The sequence below is a fragment of the Anser anser genome (genome assembly GCF_964211835.1).
Source record: "Anser anser genome assembly, chromosome: 5".
In the NCBI taxonomy this organism is placed as follows: domain Eukaryota; kingdom Metazoa; phylum Chordata; class Aves; order Anseriformes; family Anatidae; genus Anser; species Anser anser.
Genome location: NC_139725.1, coordinates 56,733,501 through 56,750,688, shown reverse-complemented (window position 1 = coordinate 56,750,688; position 17,188 = coordinate 56,733,501). Strand labels below are relative to the sequence as shown.

The following is a 17,188-nucleotide window of genomic DNA, read 5'->3' as shown; positions in this document are numbered from 1 at the left end:
ACCCCGCGGCCACCGGCGGCTCCCGAGGGCCATCGGGGCAGCCGAGGGGACTTCGGGGGGCTCCGGCGTGCGCTTCGCCCCCCAAAAACTCGACGGCGGTCACAGTTTTGCCGACGGTGAACCAGTCGCGGATCTGCTCCGCCGTCAGCGCCCGCAGCATGATGGCGGCGGCACGGCCTCGCACCGCAGCCCCGAGCGGCTCTTTTACCGCGCTCGGCCTGGCTCTGCCCACACCACGTGACCGGGCGCCTCGGCCGGGCGGCGGCGCTGAGGGGAGGCGGCCGCCATGTTGGGGGGGGCGGCCGCCATGTTGGGGGGGCAGCGGGCGGAGCGGCGTAGGGCCGGGTGTTGGCTCCCGTTTGCGCTTCCCGGGGCGAAACGCGCTCCTCTCCCGGTCACAGCACGAAGCACGATCCCTGCCCGATCACAGTACAAAGCACGGTCCCCTCGCGGTTCCAGGGTGCGCCACCCCGTCTCTCCCCCAGGGAAGCAGCCCCCAGGCGCGGAGCCGCTTCAGCCCGCCCCGGCGGGTGGCTGCCTGCCGGTGCCGCCCGCTCCCCGGGCGCCCAGCTTCCTTCCCCCGCGCCTGGAGGAGCGGCTGGGAGCCGGGCTCCGCTCCTCCGCAGCTGCAGGGGGCGCTGCCTGGCCGCGGCCGCCCCTGCCGGGCCGGTGCCTCCCCTTCCCGGCGTCCCCCGCAGCGGCACCGGCGGCTGTCCCCGCTCCGTGACCTTCGGCGGCCGCCGCGCTCCCCCCCGGCCCTAAGGGTGGGTGCCGCGGGGCGCACCTCGGGTGGGGGCGGCTGGGGGCAGCCCCCGGGAGGTGCTGGGTGAGGGGGGGCGGCCGTGCTCTGCCGTCGCCCGCCGGTGCGGGAAGGGCCGCGGGGCCGCGCTCCGAGGGGTGGTGAGGGCGTGCTTGGGAGGGGGGAGCAGAAAGGGCATGCCGCTGTCGGACGGAGGGGTTTTGAGAAGAGGTTTCATCAGTGTTGTGTCCGCTGAGGCCTTGGGGGAAGGCCCCCCAGGCAGCAGTGCGGGCTGGGGGGTGTGCTGCTGGAGAACAGCTCTGCAGAGAGGGACCTGGGAGGCCTGGTGGGCAGCGGGGTGACATTGAGTCAGCATTGTGGCTTAGCAGAAGGCAGCGGTGTCCTGGGCTGCATTCGGAAAGGTGTTGCCAGCGGGTCAAGGGAGGTGATCTTCCCCCTGGGGCTCAGCCCTGGTGAGGCCACGCCTGGAGTGCTGTGACCGGTTCTGGGCTCCCCAGTGCAAGAGGGACGTGGAGCTACTGGAGTGCGTTCGGAGGAGGGCTGTGAGAACGATGGAGCACTTGTCATTCACAGATAGGCTGAGAGAGCTGGGCCTGTTTAGCCTGGAAAAGAAGACTGAAGGGAGACCTCATTAATGTATAAAAACACCTGGGGGGTGGGCATCAAGGGGATGGGAACAGTCGCTTTTCAGTTGTGCCCAGCCACAGGATGAGAGGCAGCGGGCACAAACTGAAGCACAGGATGTTCAGGCTCAATATGAGGGGGCACTTCTGTACTGTGAGGTGACAGAGCACTGGCACAGGTTGCCCAGAGAGGCTGTGGAGTCTCCTTCTCTGGAGATATTCAAACCCACCTGGATGCCATCCTGTGCAATGTGCTCTAGGTGATCCTGCTCGGCAGGGGGTTGGACTGGATGACTTCCAGAGGTCCCTTCCAACCTTGGCCATGTTGTGATTCTGTGAACAAACGCTAAAAACCTTGGGGGGAGTGGTTTTCAGTGCTCTTAATAGCACAGGTGAAAGCACAGCACGATTTCAGGAAATATGAATGTGATTGAGATGTCTCTCCATACACTAGTAAAGAGAAATGTGGACTTCTCTATATTCATACATTGATTTCCATGAAGATGCTTTCATTAAGTACCATCTAAATTTTTCCAGTTGTTTTGACATTGGCTGCCCTTGTCTCCTTTTACCCTTGATGGTTGCTAAAGGATGTTACGCTTAGCACTGGGAAATAAGTGAGAATAACCTCACAGAAGTTGGAAAAAACAAAAACTGTGTTTCTATCCTGGGGTGCTGGCTTGACATATACTATCCATATCTGCATATAACTGTTTATAATGGGTTGTATTGTGTTGGGTAAAGTGTTCTGCTTGTTTAAGTAGAAAACAGTAGAACATGTTGTATTGCTGTGTAATGTGGTGCAAATGGTATGCCAACGTGTTGTATGGGAGTTAGTTTTATTTTAAAACATATCTTACACAGCTTTCTGTGTTTACCTTGACTAACAAAGCTGGATACACAGAAGAAAAAAAAATCAGTAGGCTCTCTATTCACGGGACATATTTTAAAAGTAATATATTCATGATAAATCTTGAAGTTAGTAGCTTATCTTGTGTTTTGCTATTTTGAGTAAAAATTACCATGTTGGGAGACATGGTAGATGTGGGCGAGGGAGGGAAACTGACTTGGTAGTGTAAGGAAAGAGTCTGTCTAGCTTGTGTGGAACAAGGTTTTGCTCCTGAGAGAGTCTGGAAACAAACAAAAAGTCACCGATAAAGGGAGAGGAGCCTACGTACTACTGCTGCTGTGCAAATGTTCCGTTGATCATCTTTGAGTCCTTTCATCAGCTGGAATACATTTTTGTGTGTGTTAGCCTGTTAAGTTATAACCTTAATTCTGACTTTTCAATGCTTTACTTTGGAATAAGTACTTTTGCATGTTGGGGGATTATTTTTGCAAACCCATAAATTGCTGCTGCTGATGTATTGGGGTGTGTGTGTGTATATATGTGTATAATACATATAAAGAATATATATAGATATACACTTAAAGTACAAATGCACGTATATACTACTTAGGTATGCATAACACATAGATGTATCAAAGTGTATATATAAGTACATGCACATACATACATAGCAGATAAGAATATAGTTACAAAACTTCTCATTACAGAACTTCTTATTACCTTTCAGATGGTGCAAGCCATGATTCCAAAGTCATGGAGAGCCATGAGGTTCTACTTCTCTACAATTTATCAAGAAGTATGGGTCGGTATAGCATTAACAGCTTATACCTATTACAAAATTTCATATGGTGGTAAGTTAAACATTTTAATCTTCATTGGCTGTTAATTAAAATCATGGTTTATAAAATGATTGTCCACAACAGCTCAAACTGTCCTTCAACATATCTAGCAAATAAGAAAGTAACACTTTTCCTTAAGGCCAAGTTTTTGCCATAAAAGTTTAATATGTTCAGTGTAGAAGGCTACACTAACAAAATCATTCATAAACTAGTGTAACAGTGCCTGCTTTATGAATATTAAATAATGTAGACACTGGTTTTAAAAAACACACATCTAATTTGAAATGCGTAGCCAGAGGCTTCTCTAGATTTTTCCTGAGTGAATGTGAGGTTGTTTTGAACTAGAACTTTGATTTTTTTTTCTTAATATTTGAAAAAAAAAAAAGCAACTTTAAGAACGGTTTCCCATGCGAACTGTATTAAGTACTATAATTTTGGGCTGATGCACCTTAAAGTATGAGGTACATCACGTCACTGATCATTGAATTGTGTTTTATTTGGTGATGCTGGATCTCTTTCTTGGAGAAAAAAAATAGAACATCTAATGTAAAGCTAGTACATTTGAGTGGGTCAGGTCCCTCAAAGCAGAAGATTACAACAGATTATGGTATCTTGAAGGTCCTATTCTTCGATTTGGGCTATGCTGAAAAATTTCCAAGCCAATCCCTTTACTACCTGTCACTAAGAGTTATAAGAAGCTTGATATGGAGGAAGCGTAAGCTACGCATTAATTTAAAGTGAAAATAGCTTTTAATAGCTGTAGCCCTTCCTGAAGTTTAGGGTTCAGTTTTGTATTTAATACATTTACTTACAGAACCTTATGTTGTAGAATAACTTTGGCTGCAAGGGACTTCTCGAGGTCACCTGATCCAAATCACTGCTCAAAGTAGTTAGATCAAGTTGCTGATAGCACCAGTCAGAATTCAAGTGAGTCCCTCCAAGGATGGAGATGGCACAGCCTCTTGTGACTGCCTGCCTTACAAAAAAAATTTTTCCATATATTTATGTCTGGTCACTATAAATCAGTCTTCTAGGAGAACAATTAAAATGGGAATGTGAAATAAGCTATTTTAATTACAAAAGATTTTAAGGTAAACGGTATTGTTACTACTTCAGTTTACATTCTTCAGTTTTGTGTGTATATATATATATATATATATATACACACACACTATGCAAAACTACCATTCTGTATAAATTTTCCTCAAATCATAGTGGGAGTCTTGATGGCTATGAATTCTAAATGCATAGAATCTTGGTTGATTAAAAATAATTTATATATATATATAATGTTTATGGAAATGTATCAGAAAAAGTACATCTTGTATGCTTTTTTAAATCTCATTCACACTCAGGAAATCGTGAGTTGAGTAATCTAACTGAAATTTATCTGTAAAATATAAACAGGATTTTTTTTTTTAAGTGTAATTGTTCAGCTTGTTTTGTTTTTTCTTTTCCTCTAGGCAAAAAAGCAGTGGCAGATAGTAAGTATTAACTATATAATACCCTCTTATTTGTCATGAGCAGCTATAACTCAGGTTACTTTCTATACCATTATAGATAGGTCATTTGCTCCCAATTGAATTTGTATATGCAAACATTATTTACATTTTATATATGTAATCAATGACAATAATTCTAGACTTAAGGATAATAGCATAAATAAACTGTAATTACAAATAACCAATACCAATAACCATACCAAACCTGCAGAAGAGTTTGCTGCAATAGCATTTTAAAATGTGTGAAAAAGGATTCTTACTATTAGCTAAGTTTGTTGTACATTTAGTTTGGTGTGGTAGATTTATTTATCAGGGCAGTTGAACCTGCCAAATATTATGCTCAGATTTTGATACAGTTGTCTATTCTAGGTTCTGAACTATGTTCTTGAATTGGTTTACTCTACTGTTTGAACAGTCTAAATCGTGTCTTTGTTTCAGAGTCTTCTGACCATCATTAAAAGATCTCTTCTTGGAGAACGAATTTGGTGTTTGATCATCTTCACTGTACATGAAGCAAGTTACCACCATAGGGAAGTTAATTCTAAAACTGTACCTGATATACTTCTGTACTTAGAATAAATCTGTTGAACAACAAGAAATTAAACATGTTGGACACAGTATACTGGAGTGTATTGAAAATTAATTTTTAGTGTATACATTTGTTTTCTGCATTTCTTCCACATTCCACATAAAAGCTTTTACAATAGTACTTTGGAGAAAAAAAAGGAATTTCTGTAATTAAACTTAATAGAATTAGCCAACATTTCATATAAAAGCATTATGCCACTTTTAATAGCATCTTTTCAGTTAGAACCTTTGAAATACTCCATTGCCTTTAAAAATATCTTAACTGAGTGTGCCAAGTGTGATGATGTAACTGGCAGCTTTTTGTCAGCTTGCAGTGCAATACTTTGGGGATGCAAAAACATTACGAAAATGAGTTTTCAGAACTGTACATACTGAACATTCATACCAAGGATACGTAGTGCATAAAATCAAAATTTCACTTTGTCATGTTTTGTTTAAGTTTAGCTTAATCTGCTTTTGAGAAGATTAAGAGGCCTAAGTCATTTTAATGACTTCATGCTTACGTGCATCTTTTTAACTACATCACTGAAACATCTTAAATCTTTCAGCTTGATTAAGGTTTTGTGTTTCAATTTCTTTTACTGTAATACCTGGCTGTAACTTAAATACTTTGTATTTGAATAGTCACGAGCTTGATAATCTTGCCTGATGACGGCATGGTAAACATTCCAAATACTCGTTGCCTTTAATTTCTACAGAATTTATACTTCTGCTTCAGCTTGGTATCTACACCTATTAAGAGTAAAATTACTGATCGTATTTCTCTGAAAACTCTAGTCAGTACTAATACTGACATGAGCTGTGTCAGTTTCAGGTGGTGGCTTTTTTTTCCCCTAAAGGTTGGTATAGCGTTACTCACTTGATTTGAAATGAATAGATAGCTATCTTTCATTCATTCTTGACCTCTCTTCCACAGTTCCTCTCTTCCTTGTTCTGCATCTTCCCTCAGTATGGTTTATCTAATTCTTTCCCCATCAAGTCCATTTTTTCCATGAGTTTTCAATGTTTCTGCCCTTGCTGTGTTTTCTAAAACCCCCCAAAAAAATGAGAAATTTCTTTACTGTTTCTTTCTTTACGTAAAACCAAAAGCCTCTAAAAGAAGGGAACAAAAAATAAAAAGTAGAAAAGGGAGCCTCAAATTGACAGATATTAGCCAGTGGTGATTACAGGGTGGGTCATAGTTGTGGTATAGTTAATGAGTGGTTCAGATTGAAAATTTATGCCAGGTAAGAAGCTATATGTGCACTTGTGATGCAAATTTATGATCACTGAGTTAGTTCCTAAGATACTACACGTACTTCAAATAATGCTTTAGCAATTTTCAATTACAGAGCTGAGGAAAACAAGCTAGGGAAAAAACATGAATCACTTCAGGATGTGCTTCTCCTTAGCTATAGAACCTAGCACAGTGGAACTGAGCTACATCAAAATGCTATCCGGTCTCTTAGATGTTAATGGAAAAGCAAGAGGAGCTTTTGCAAAACTGCCCCTGGAGCACAGTTAACTGCACTTTTAGGTAAACTTCACCTACTTCAGTTCTAACACAACATCTGACTTGCTTCATTGTCTAATAGGAAAAGGAAGTACACATGGGAAACACTGCTGGGTTATTGAAATTGCACTTTCTGCTGGAAATTAATGCTGTCTGCAGCTGGGTCTTCCATTGTTGTATTTCTGTTGTAAATTTCTATGACTGTTTCAGAATACTCCTTCCTATCTGTGATCCTTAGCAGACAAATCTCTGCAAAGGGTAAGGGAAGTAGAAGTGCTGTGTATCTTTCAATTTTTTTCACTTGAAGCTGACAGTCAGGTGCTTGACTCAAAAGTAGCAACCAACACACCCATAAGGTGATACGTGTAGTACTATTGATACGCTTTCTGTTCCTCAGTGCTGAAGTATACACTACAGCATAGAAGACAAAAGAGGAGAGTTAGACAAGGCATTTTAAGTGCCATTTATTTACTGTGAGGTGTGAAAGGAGTAATCAGTTTACTTGCAGCACTGGCATCTGTAATGTAGCCCTAGGTAGAGAAGCGCTACAAAATACTATCTCTGCAGTGAATACTCATTTTAGAATGTGGGTTTTTTGAATGGGCTCATTTTGTATGCAAATGACCATTTAAAACCAGGGGTTTTGTCCATGTAGGTAATACTAACCATCATTCACAACTCAGCACTGGTAGAGGAAATATTTACTGCTTATTGTCAGATTGTGATGTGTTCATTTAGCTGCTGCCTGTTTATATTGCTGACATTTCTAAAAGGAGAGGATTAAATTCACACTTTGTGTAGTGAAGTAGTTCCCAATTGCACTTTTCATTTGTTGCCTGTGATAAGGCACTGGCAATAACAAAACCAAGCTTTTGCAGCGTTAGTGGAACAACAAACTCTTACAGAGTTTGAACAGCCTCATTCAATTACTGCAGCATCACCTTGGCCAAGTTTTGCTATGTTGTGCTGTGTTTTTTTTAATCAATGCAGAACATGAAAATTCAGAACCAGAGTGCTAACACAATGCTAATCCAAGATGTGGTCATATTTTATTTTATTTTATTTTATTTTATATTTTTTACCATTTAAGTAGTTCTGTATTTTTACCTTGAAGTTTGGTCTTAGAGCCACAGTTTCTCTTCATGAAGCTATGAGATTTCTAGAACGTGAATTTCTAAGTCTTGTCTTACAGCTGAGAATCTCAGAGTATCCCCTGCATGCTAATAAAGTGTCATGGAATACTCTAGAAGAGCAAAATACAGTCAGAGCCAAGGAATCATTAGTCACAGGGCCCAACCTACTTAACCTCTTTAATGTCTACCTCAGGAAAAAAAACACAAATGTGTATTCATGTTAATGGGGAGGATGAGTAAAGTTGCAGGAAATGATCTAAATTAACTAAAACAGCTGAAGTCGTCTCCTGTGTATCTTAATCATGATAGTAAATCACTGAAGTACAAATACACCCTGATATTGAGCTGGTGTGTGTGTATTGTACTTTCATTTCAGTCCCCAAAGAAGAACTATCAGGTGCTTGTTAAGACACAGGTGATTATGTGTGATGTCACCACCAGATGGCTGCAATGAAACTAAGTGAGGAAATCAACATCTGAAATCTGTTGTTTCATTCCCGGAAATCTGTAAAGCTACTAGGAAGGAAGGAATAGTGAGATAGGAGATTCCCTTAGGCATTAAATATGTTGTTTAACAATCTGGTAAACGGGAACAAGAAGAAATTACAAGATAGTTCTTGAACAGCAAGCTCTTCATACTAATTTCATTACCTTTAGCAACTAACATTTTGCAGCTAATACTCTTTATTTTATAAAGCCATGTGACTGATTCGGTAATTTATGAGGAACTCATAAACGAGAAATTCCTGAATTCTGTTCTATTGCTGCAGGCAAACTACTTAGGAACAATTACTCTCCCCTAACTCAAAATGAACTGACCACGACAAGAATGGATTCTTTGGAAATTTTAATTAAATTCTGTTAAGTGTACTGCACTTTCTTTGGCTGTGGATTAACAGAATGAGTACTCTGCCTGTGTGTGGAGTTTCCACCCTTATACCACAGTGCTGTGCTTCTCTTAGTTGTGCTGATACAACTGTTTGTGAATAAGATTGGGCAATTTTTAGTAATTCTAGGTTTTTCTCTAAAGTAGTAAAGCAAGCATTTAGGTTTTTTTCTGTTTTGCTTTGGATCCATCTACAGCTATTTACCCCATAGTTGCTTTATAACTCGTATTGTAACAGACTTTTTTTTGTTCCCAATAAAGTGGCAGATGAATCAGAATTTTTACGTCCATTCACTCTACCAGCTCTCCCAAGTCAAGTCCCTTACAATAATTTAATGCAAGTTTCCTCCTCATAGCGAGTGACACACATGATCAAAGAACTGTCTCTACTGTAAGAACTGTCATCACTGTCAACACTCACAGCAATAAAAAGAATGCAGAACTCCGCCCTGTATACAAATCAGGAATGTCAGCTTGTGCTTCAGCAAAAAGGTAGAAGCTTGCATCCTTCCTCTGTGGCGGGATGTCACTTGCTCAAATTTCTACTATAAATTTAATTGGAACAGAAGAAGAAACTAACAAGTAGGGAATGGACAACATCTTGATGCTCTATCATTGTAGAAAGAATACTTTGAGTTTCAGTAATAAAGGATAAGTTTGCAAGTGTTTCTTTAAATCAGAAGTTATACTGGTTGTCATCAAATGAAAACACTTTTAATTATGACCTTTAGAAACTTAAAGTAACAATTTTTTTAATTGGTATGACCTTTAACTACTTAATATCCATATATCATCATAGTAACTTCAACTATCTGCTGAAACAAACAATAGAGATTTCTTCAGAGCTAATGAACTGCGTTTGGTAGGAAATGATAATAAGATTCTGTGGGTGGTAGAACTAACAGCAGTATACTGAATGAATCCCATCTGTGATGACTACTTCTGCCTACACAGATTTTTCATGCAGTATCAGTTGTAGTCCTTTATTTCTTGTTTTAACCTGCTGTGTTTAGCATACTTTTGATAATATTAAGAATTACTGCAATTAAGGGGGAATTCTTTAGGTATTAAGTAGAACTGTTGTGAGGTATTTCATACGGAATGCTTTATAAACAAGCAAAATTGCAACAACTAAACTGTGAATACAACCAGAACATTATTAAGAGGGGAGAGGGGATTAATAGAATGGAATAGAATGTGAAAAGACATCTGATATAGGACCAAAAATACATGGAAGAATACTTTTTTTCCCCCTCTGCACTAGAAGCATTTCCAATTTTTGATTAACTCCATACTTACCTTGAGTATGTACATACTAATCTTAAGCTATACTGTTTTGCAGCAATGACTTTTTAGTCTTGACGCTTCAGATCTTTTACTTGAGTGTACTTGTACACAAAAATAGCCTTTTTTAACTTCCCCTGTATCTGAAATTACAGTCCTCTCCTTATAGTCCTTTGTAAGTCATGTTGTATTCCATGATATTATCATATCAGATAGAGCTTGAAAAAAAATGGTCCCAGTTGGAATCTCAAGACTTGTTTTTAGCAAAAAATAACTAGCAAAAAATTAATTTTTGCCTTTCATTCAGTAGGCTAAGAATTGCAGACATACCAGTCTTACCAAAGGATCTCAGTCTGTTTCAGTAAACACTAAGACATAAATACTTTTTAGTATACTTTGATTTAAGTAATTCTTAGAATAATGTACCTTAACAAAAATATTTTTACTTTCCTTTCAGATTATGCATTCTTTCTTATTAATGCTAACTATCACACCACTTTTTAAATGAAGGCTACTAATTTAAACATGTACTCAGGCCTGTCTAGGAGGACAGAAGCAGAATGCAAGAAAAAATTGTGTGGAACTTTCATATAGCAATGGAAATAAAAACAGAAAAGACAAGTTACTTTAACTTGTGCTGCAGCTTATCCTTTTACAGAACAGAAATACTGGTTTTGAATTGGAGACATAAGCAATATACAAACCTTTAAAGTAGCATCTAATCATCTCCAAGCAAGTAGATTATTATTGTGTGTACTCCACCGTGAAGAACGTGGTCTTTTCCATTCTTTCCAATCTCCTGAAGTTTGGCTGCATATTATGAAATCTTCTTTGAATAAATCAACCTAAAATAGATTCTAAGCATGTACTGCTGATAAATTTTCTACTGTCACAATTTCTAAGGCTTTTAACTCAATCATTTTCAAGAGGGTTCCATCAATGCCAATACAGTTCATCACCCTTTGCTGTTGACATTATGTTTATCCCGTTAAGAATTTCAGTAAACCTTGTCATGGCATCATAACAGTAACAACAGGAATTATCCAGAAATATGGTTCTGGAAGGTTATGAGCCAAAGGCACGTAGGAAAAAACAACAACAACCACCAACCTCTCTCTCATTAATGTTCCCTGGCCTAGAACATCATTACCCTACCTGGAAAAGCAATGTTTATACAGTTAGAAGGATGAACCTTAAGCATCAATAAGGTATAAACACTGGGTATTTTCACTTATAACATGGAAAGAACACTGCAAATATGTTAGCTTGCATCTGCTGGTAAGATTATGAGAGTGCAGGTGCTCTTCAATCAAAATGCACTACTAAAAGATGTCTCTGATAGAAAAACTTGGATTCAAAATGAATTGTATACACCTGTATAGAAAACAGCGATGCTCTGACAATCATTTCGTAATAAAAAAAAAAAAACACAAAAGTGATCACTTATGTTTTTTAAACACATTATACATCACAGAAATGTTTTCCATAGAGGTGTATCTTAAACCATACCTATGTATTTTATCTAAATAGATTTGATACCCTGTACTGTGTTTTTGGAGTCAACTTACCTTCTGCATTCAGATCTGTAAAATCTGTGATCAATGAACACACCAAGAAAAGGTAAAGAATGCTTTTATTTCCAGTACTCTAGTCCTAATAATTTGGTGGTTTAAATACTGAATATAAACAGATTGAAATTATAAACCAAACTAAATGTCTGTTTTTTAAAGAAATAATATTCTCCTACCATATGTGAATATTGTTTTTCTCTGCAAGCCTCCTTTGCACATCACCTTGTCTCAGTAATTGCTGAAATCCACCCTCGAGCATATATATGTGTGTATATAAAATCCTTGAGTACTTACCTCAAGTAAGCTAACTAACAGTAAGATGTATTCTAGAAGAAACGTATTTCAAATTAGGAATTACTGCGTTTGAGTATGGGAATCACACAAAATGAACACAAATTGGCATCTGATCTAGCGGTAAGCATTAGGAAGCAAAGCAGGATGTTTTCAATTATAGTAAATAAAGCAGTTGCCTATCTTAACCAAGGAAGTGATGATTAATAGAAAAGTTAAAGATTAGCCCACCATTCTTGCAGCATGGGGTTAAAACTAATCTAGTGTCACAGAATTGTTCATTAGGCCTCTGTCTGGGAGGGAGTATTTTAAATCATTTAATACAGAAATTGTCAAGAAAACTTGAGTACTTGACTCACTGAATCATAGCTGAGATACCTGAGAACAATTTCAGACTTACAGGAACAAATGAAACACATGGACATGACCCATCCTTCTTCCCCTCAAACTTTAGAAAGTGATACATGCAAAACAAAGTGGCATATAAAAACAAATAAAGACTGAAGGATTGACTTGTTACTCTATCCCATCTTTAACTATCATTTCAACTAACATCCCATCAGCTAGTTAGTCACAAATGCTTCCACACATAGCCGCATTTAGAATTAAAACTGTAAAGAAACATCTTGAGAGCCTGACTGTAAACCTAAACGTACAAGCAGAGAGAACCTCTTCCAGGAGATCTTACTGCTTTCCCTCCTCCTTCTAATATAGTTAGTGCTTTCTGCATCATAAATTACAAGGGAGCAGATTTTGCACCTGTAAAAAGAATGGTGTGTAATGTCTTATACAGCTATTTCTTCTGTAGCTACACCATAAAAAATTAACAATACCTGTTAGTGTAAGAATTTTATAAGAATGTATAGCAACACATTCCCAATGAGGCCAAAGCATTCTCCACTAAGTATGCTTTCTTGCATCATGTGTGTTGGATTAAGCATGTAATTTCTTTAAACAATAACATAAATTGTATCTCTAATCCACTAAATGCAGCGCCGGAACACATGACGTATCAGACACCCAAATCCCCAAGACGTGCACACAGCTCGCCTATAAGCAGATCACACGGCTTCAGTTCTGCTTTAATTATTATGCTCCTTTTCGGAGTGATGCACTGTGTGCATTGTGCTGTGCAAACTTTAAAACATTAGTCATCTGGTCCAGCATACATTACTTTAGAATATTACAAGGTAGGGATGAAAAAGTATCTTTCTCCTATTCACGTGTCTCAAAGACTGTATACAAAACAGACATCAAAGTGTTTCCCTTAGGTTATTATTTATAGTTTATCTCTGAACTGGTTTGGTGGGGTTGGAATGCACCAGCTATACATGAATTCAAACATGGCAGCGTGTGACTATTGTTCAGTATCAATTCCTTTTTGTTGCATCCTTAGGAAGTCTGCTTGAATCTGGAATGAAAGGCTACTAAAGGCCTTAGTAACAAGTTAAAATACCTTTCCTTTAGACACACACATTTACTTTACACAGTATTTCAGTAAAGATTTTAAACTACCAGCATCATCTGGTACAGCACACTGCACCTGCCTGGGGAGTTAGAAGTACCTGCAAAACTCAGCTTCTGAAATCGCTTACCTGCTCCTGGCCAGTTCCTCCTGCATTACAGCAAACACAAAATCTACTTTTTGGAAAGAGAGTTGTATTATGTAATAAAGTAATCCACTAAGCTATTTAAAAAGAATAGATTAACATTTTTGTAATACACAAAGACAAAAAAAACCCTAACCCGCTGGTACTCACTTTTTAGAGATTTTGTTCAGCCAGAAGTGAGGAAACCCACCCTAACCGTGGCTATCTAGAAGCCTCCCCTCTAATCTCAGCTAGTCATCCAGGCTCCATCTTTAATCAATACGAGATAGGCACCTTCAAAGACCAAGACATTTAGATAGTGGGATGAATATCTCGGAATGGAATGAATTGCCTGCAGAAGTGCCTCTCTGCCTTCCCTCCCATCCCAGCTTATCTACAGAAGGAGCCCAGATGATGGATTCAGACTACACGTCTAACTTCTAAATTACTAAGGTTGGATGAGAGATGTATCCCACCCTAAATGTTTGACCTCCGAGAACATTTCTTTCTGTCTATAAATAGGAGTACCTGCTATTTAAAATAATCCCCCACATAACGAAGTCTTAAATTAATTAAAAATAAACACTTATTTTCCTGTGACACCTCCAAAGCCTGAAAACATTTTCCTATGTTCCAGAAAAGCACCTCAACCAGTTAATGCAAAACTGAAGAAAGCTTGGATCCGAGAAGGCAAGAAAACTCATTTCCATCCTCCTATGTATGCATAAAAAAACGAGCGGGGGAAGTTCAGACCTGGTAGCTTTAAAAATCTGAAAACATGTACATTTGAAAACTTGGCCATTAGCTACTTAAAAAATAACAACGAACAAACAACAAAGCACACACCAAAAGGAATTGGAACCTTGTCGAGAGTGCTTGTGAAAAAGCTCATTAGTTGTCCAGTCTCCCATCTGCATCTTCAGGAATCTCTGCTTCTCCTAAGAATGTTGTGCATGATCATATAAAAGGCCAGCCAATTTACTAACTATAATTAATATACTTTTTTTTTTTAATAAATCTGTGTTAAATACAAAACATATTTTGATATTTTTTCTCTATGTAGCCATTATTTTCACAAAATACTGGTGATAATTCATACATTTTGATCAAGTTTCAAATTCTAGCTAAACAAGAGCTCAGCCCAAATCTCAAAAATTAATTATACTGCAAGTATGCAATAGCAATTCTTCATTTTTAATGAATATAGGTTGAACAAAGATCTGTTAAGCTATAGTGGCTTCAACAGAAATTAAATAGTGTTGCTCTGTTGTTGTTTTTTTTTGCCTTTTTTTTAATACCAAGCAGACCAGGTATTTGCATAATATGTTTTAATACCAACAAATTAGCATAAGCACTTACTTTACTTTAGAAAAAGGCCCATGAATTTAGAGTACCTCTCACAAAGAATGTATTGGGAAGCAAATAACTTGGATTTTGCATCTCTGGCTTTATCTGCTTCCACAGATAAATTCTCTTACCTTATCTGCTCAGGCATTCCTCAAATCATGTCTGCTTTCACACAACCTCACTTATCTAAAACAGGCAACTGACTTGTAGGTATCATTGGCCCCTTTGGCCAAGCAACGTAATTTCTACAGTTAGACCAGTAGTTTGGTATGGAAATGCTTGGGCATCATGGAAGAAAAAAAAAGTACACGATTACAAGCGAACATTTTCCTTCTCACAGTAAACAAAACACCTGTAGACGTTTTAAGTTGGAATAGTTGGAATCAGAAGGTTTTATAATGGCTGCTCTGCCTCTTGGCCAATAAAAGAGCAATTCTCAAGAAGATTATTCTGCAAGAAAGATGTTAATTTACCACAGTACAGGCACAGTTTTCAGTCTTATGATTCGTAAAGATTGGTTAACTTTTTTTTTTTCATCATTTCTATGGGAAAGTGGAGATGGGAAGGGATGAAGCAATAGGTTTTGTGTTTGTTTGTTTGTCTTCCCCAAGGCAAGTAGAAATAGGAGTAGGAGCAGACTTGCATATAAAGTATGTACTAGACCTTTTAAAGGCATTTCCTCCTAGTCCACAGTATCCAGTCTATCTGGTTGCTGTATAGGTTGAACCTGCACCAGCCAAAAGCAACTTGTCTTAAAGGCTGACAAAGGTTTTATACCAGAGGCCATTATTCCAATGGAGACACTGCATGGAGGAGTGCCTGCCTTCCCGGTGGCAACTGTCTACACCCCGTTCTCCCAATTTTCATTGTGTCAGCACTCCTGCCAATGCAATGGGAAAATAATACCAGGGTAGTATTTTTAGTATTTCAGCTTGCATTAACAATCAGTGAAAACAGGGAAACGTCAGCTATGACGTATACCTGCAAAGAATTTATAAACTATAATTTAAGAATCTCCAGTTAACAAAAAAATATCTAACCTGGTTAATTAACGAGACAGTAACTTTTAAAGAACAATTGTGACAAAGTTTCACAAATCCCTTGTTGCTAAAATTAAGAATTTCACCCCAAGTATTAAGAAAAAGAGTAAATTTCTATTCTCTGTTATTCTTTTGTTCACTAAGGTTCAATATCAACTTGCTGAAGATAACTCCACCCACGTTTTTTGTTTTGTTTTAAGATAATTTAATTATGAGCCCCTTATAGCCTGTTTTATTTCAGGTCAGCTTAATTGCAGAATTAATACCATTATTCCCAGTAGATCTGAAAGTTATTTATTAGGTCAGAAGTATCATATTCTTACCTATTTCTAAAGCTGTGTGTGGGAGGTGGAATCATAGCTTACAAGAAACTGAGTATGATAATAGGGGTATTGTCAGCTAGTAGCAGTCCAAATAATACTTGCAAAATAATTTCAAACCGACAAAGTATTATCTTGTGATGCTAATCGGATTTTCCTGTAGGACCAAGAGAAGCAGCAGCTTTGACTATCACAACGTTCAAACCAGATCCCGCAAGTACACTGACAGGGACACGTCGTGAAGTCTTAGGCACATATGCATTAAGATAATTTACACAACTATCTGTTACAGAATCTTACCGTATAGGTTAAATTTAACATACAAGCTCATGTTTGAGATTAATATGCAATTTTCGTTGATATTATCGTGCTTAACCTCAGAGACCTACGCAAGCAGTACCTGAGGTCCTCCCCAAAACTTCCAAAGTTAATGTTTTTTTTTCACTCCCAGCCGAGATCTGTCGCAGTGATCTACAAGCAAAGTAACAAAGGCTGGCGATCAGCCACTGACGGGAACGGTGTAGGTCGATGTGTTTTCCAGATTGGGATTTAAGACTCACAACAATATGAAATTTGTCTACATCGCATGTGCGGCAGCACTAACATATGGTGCTGTTTTGACTTCGCGTCGTGCCTGGCTCCTTCCAAGCTGTTAACTCTCATCTTGCTGCCGCAGCTCTACAGAGAGAGGCCCTGGAGAAGCGAAGGAACCGAGGCTGGCTTTTAATGAGGAGAATGGAGCGTGGTGGAGCGTGATGCCAGGCTCCTTGAGGAGTGCTGTTAGGTGGGGTTTTGTACCGAAATCACAGAACCACGGCATGGTTTGGGTTGGAAGGGACCTTGAGGACCACCTGGGTCCAACCCCAGCCACGGGCAGCGGCACGCTGACCGGATTGAGGCCGCCACTCACTACCCTGGGCACACCCCCCCCCCCCTCCATCATGGCCGCCCCCCTCAGCCCACGCTCCCCACGCCCCCTCCGCCCCGACGCGCGCCCCCGCGCCGCTCCCCCCTCCCTTCCCCCTCCGCCGTGCCCGCGCCTCGCCGAGCCCCGCCCCCGGCGCTGCCGCCCG

General features: G+C 39.6%; 2 protein-coding genes and 1 long non-coding RNA gene across 5 annotated transcripts in view; 1 reads left to right on the top strand and 2 right to left on the bottom strand.

Moving 5' to 3' along the window:
- The window catches only part of TDRD9 (tudor domain containing 9), a 66,771-nt gene extending 66,491 nt beyond the window's left edge, over positions 1-280 (bottom strand). For 2 of the 3 annotated variants that reach the window (XM_083837995.1, XM_083837996.1), the window contains exon 1: positions 3-280. In XM_083837995.1, the coding sequence (XP_083694121.1) occupies positions 3-160 (158 nt within the window). In that variant the 5' untranslated portion in view covers positions 161-280. The remainder of the gene's footprint in view (positions 1-2) is intronic. The other variant, XM_083837994.1, reaches the window with a different exon arrangement.
- A 325-nt stretch (positions 281-605) lies between these two features.
- On the top strand, positions 606-5,194 carry ATP5MJ (ATP synthase membrane subunit j). Its single transcript, XM_083838003.1, has 4 exons — positions 606-764; positions 2,961-3,084; positions 4,536-4,556; positions 5,013-5,194. Exons 2-4 carry the CDS (start codon positions 2,961-2,963, stop codon positions 5,030-5,032), a joined length of 165 nt encoding a protein of 54 aa, XP_083694129.1. The 5' UTR covers positions 606-764; the 3' UTR covers positions 5,033-5,194.
- A 4,073-nt stretch (positions 5,195-9,267) lies between these two features.
- On the bottom strand, positions 9,268-17,096 carry LOC310900281. The gene is made up of 2 exons (XR_014584967.1): positions 16,676-17,096; positions 9,268-16,586 (listed from the first exon to the last, which is right to left on the bottom strand). It is a non-coding gene; the product is annotated as an uncharacterized lncRNA (long non-coding RNA).
- Between the last annotated feature and the right edge of the window lie 92 nt (positions 17,097-17,188).

What these genes read in the sequence shown, in the direction of transcription:
- ATP5MJ (XM_083838003.1), top strand. Translation starts at nt 2,961, where the DNA reads ATGGTGCAAGCCATGATTCCAAAGTCATGGAGAGCCATGAGGTTCTAC. An exon ending in TTACAAAATTTCATATGGTG is followed by an intron (nt 3,085 to 4,535) that starts GTAAGTTAAACA and finishes CTTTTCCTCTAG; the next exon opens with GCAAAAAAGCAGTGGCAGAT. An exon ending in CAAAAAAGCAGTGGCAGATA is followed by an intron (nt 4,557 to 5,012) that starts GTAAGTATTAAC and finishes TCTTTGTTTCAG; the next exon opens with AGTCTTCTGACCATCATTAA.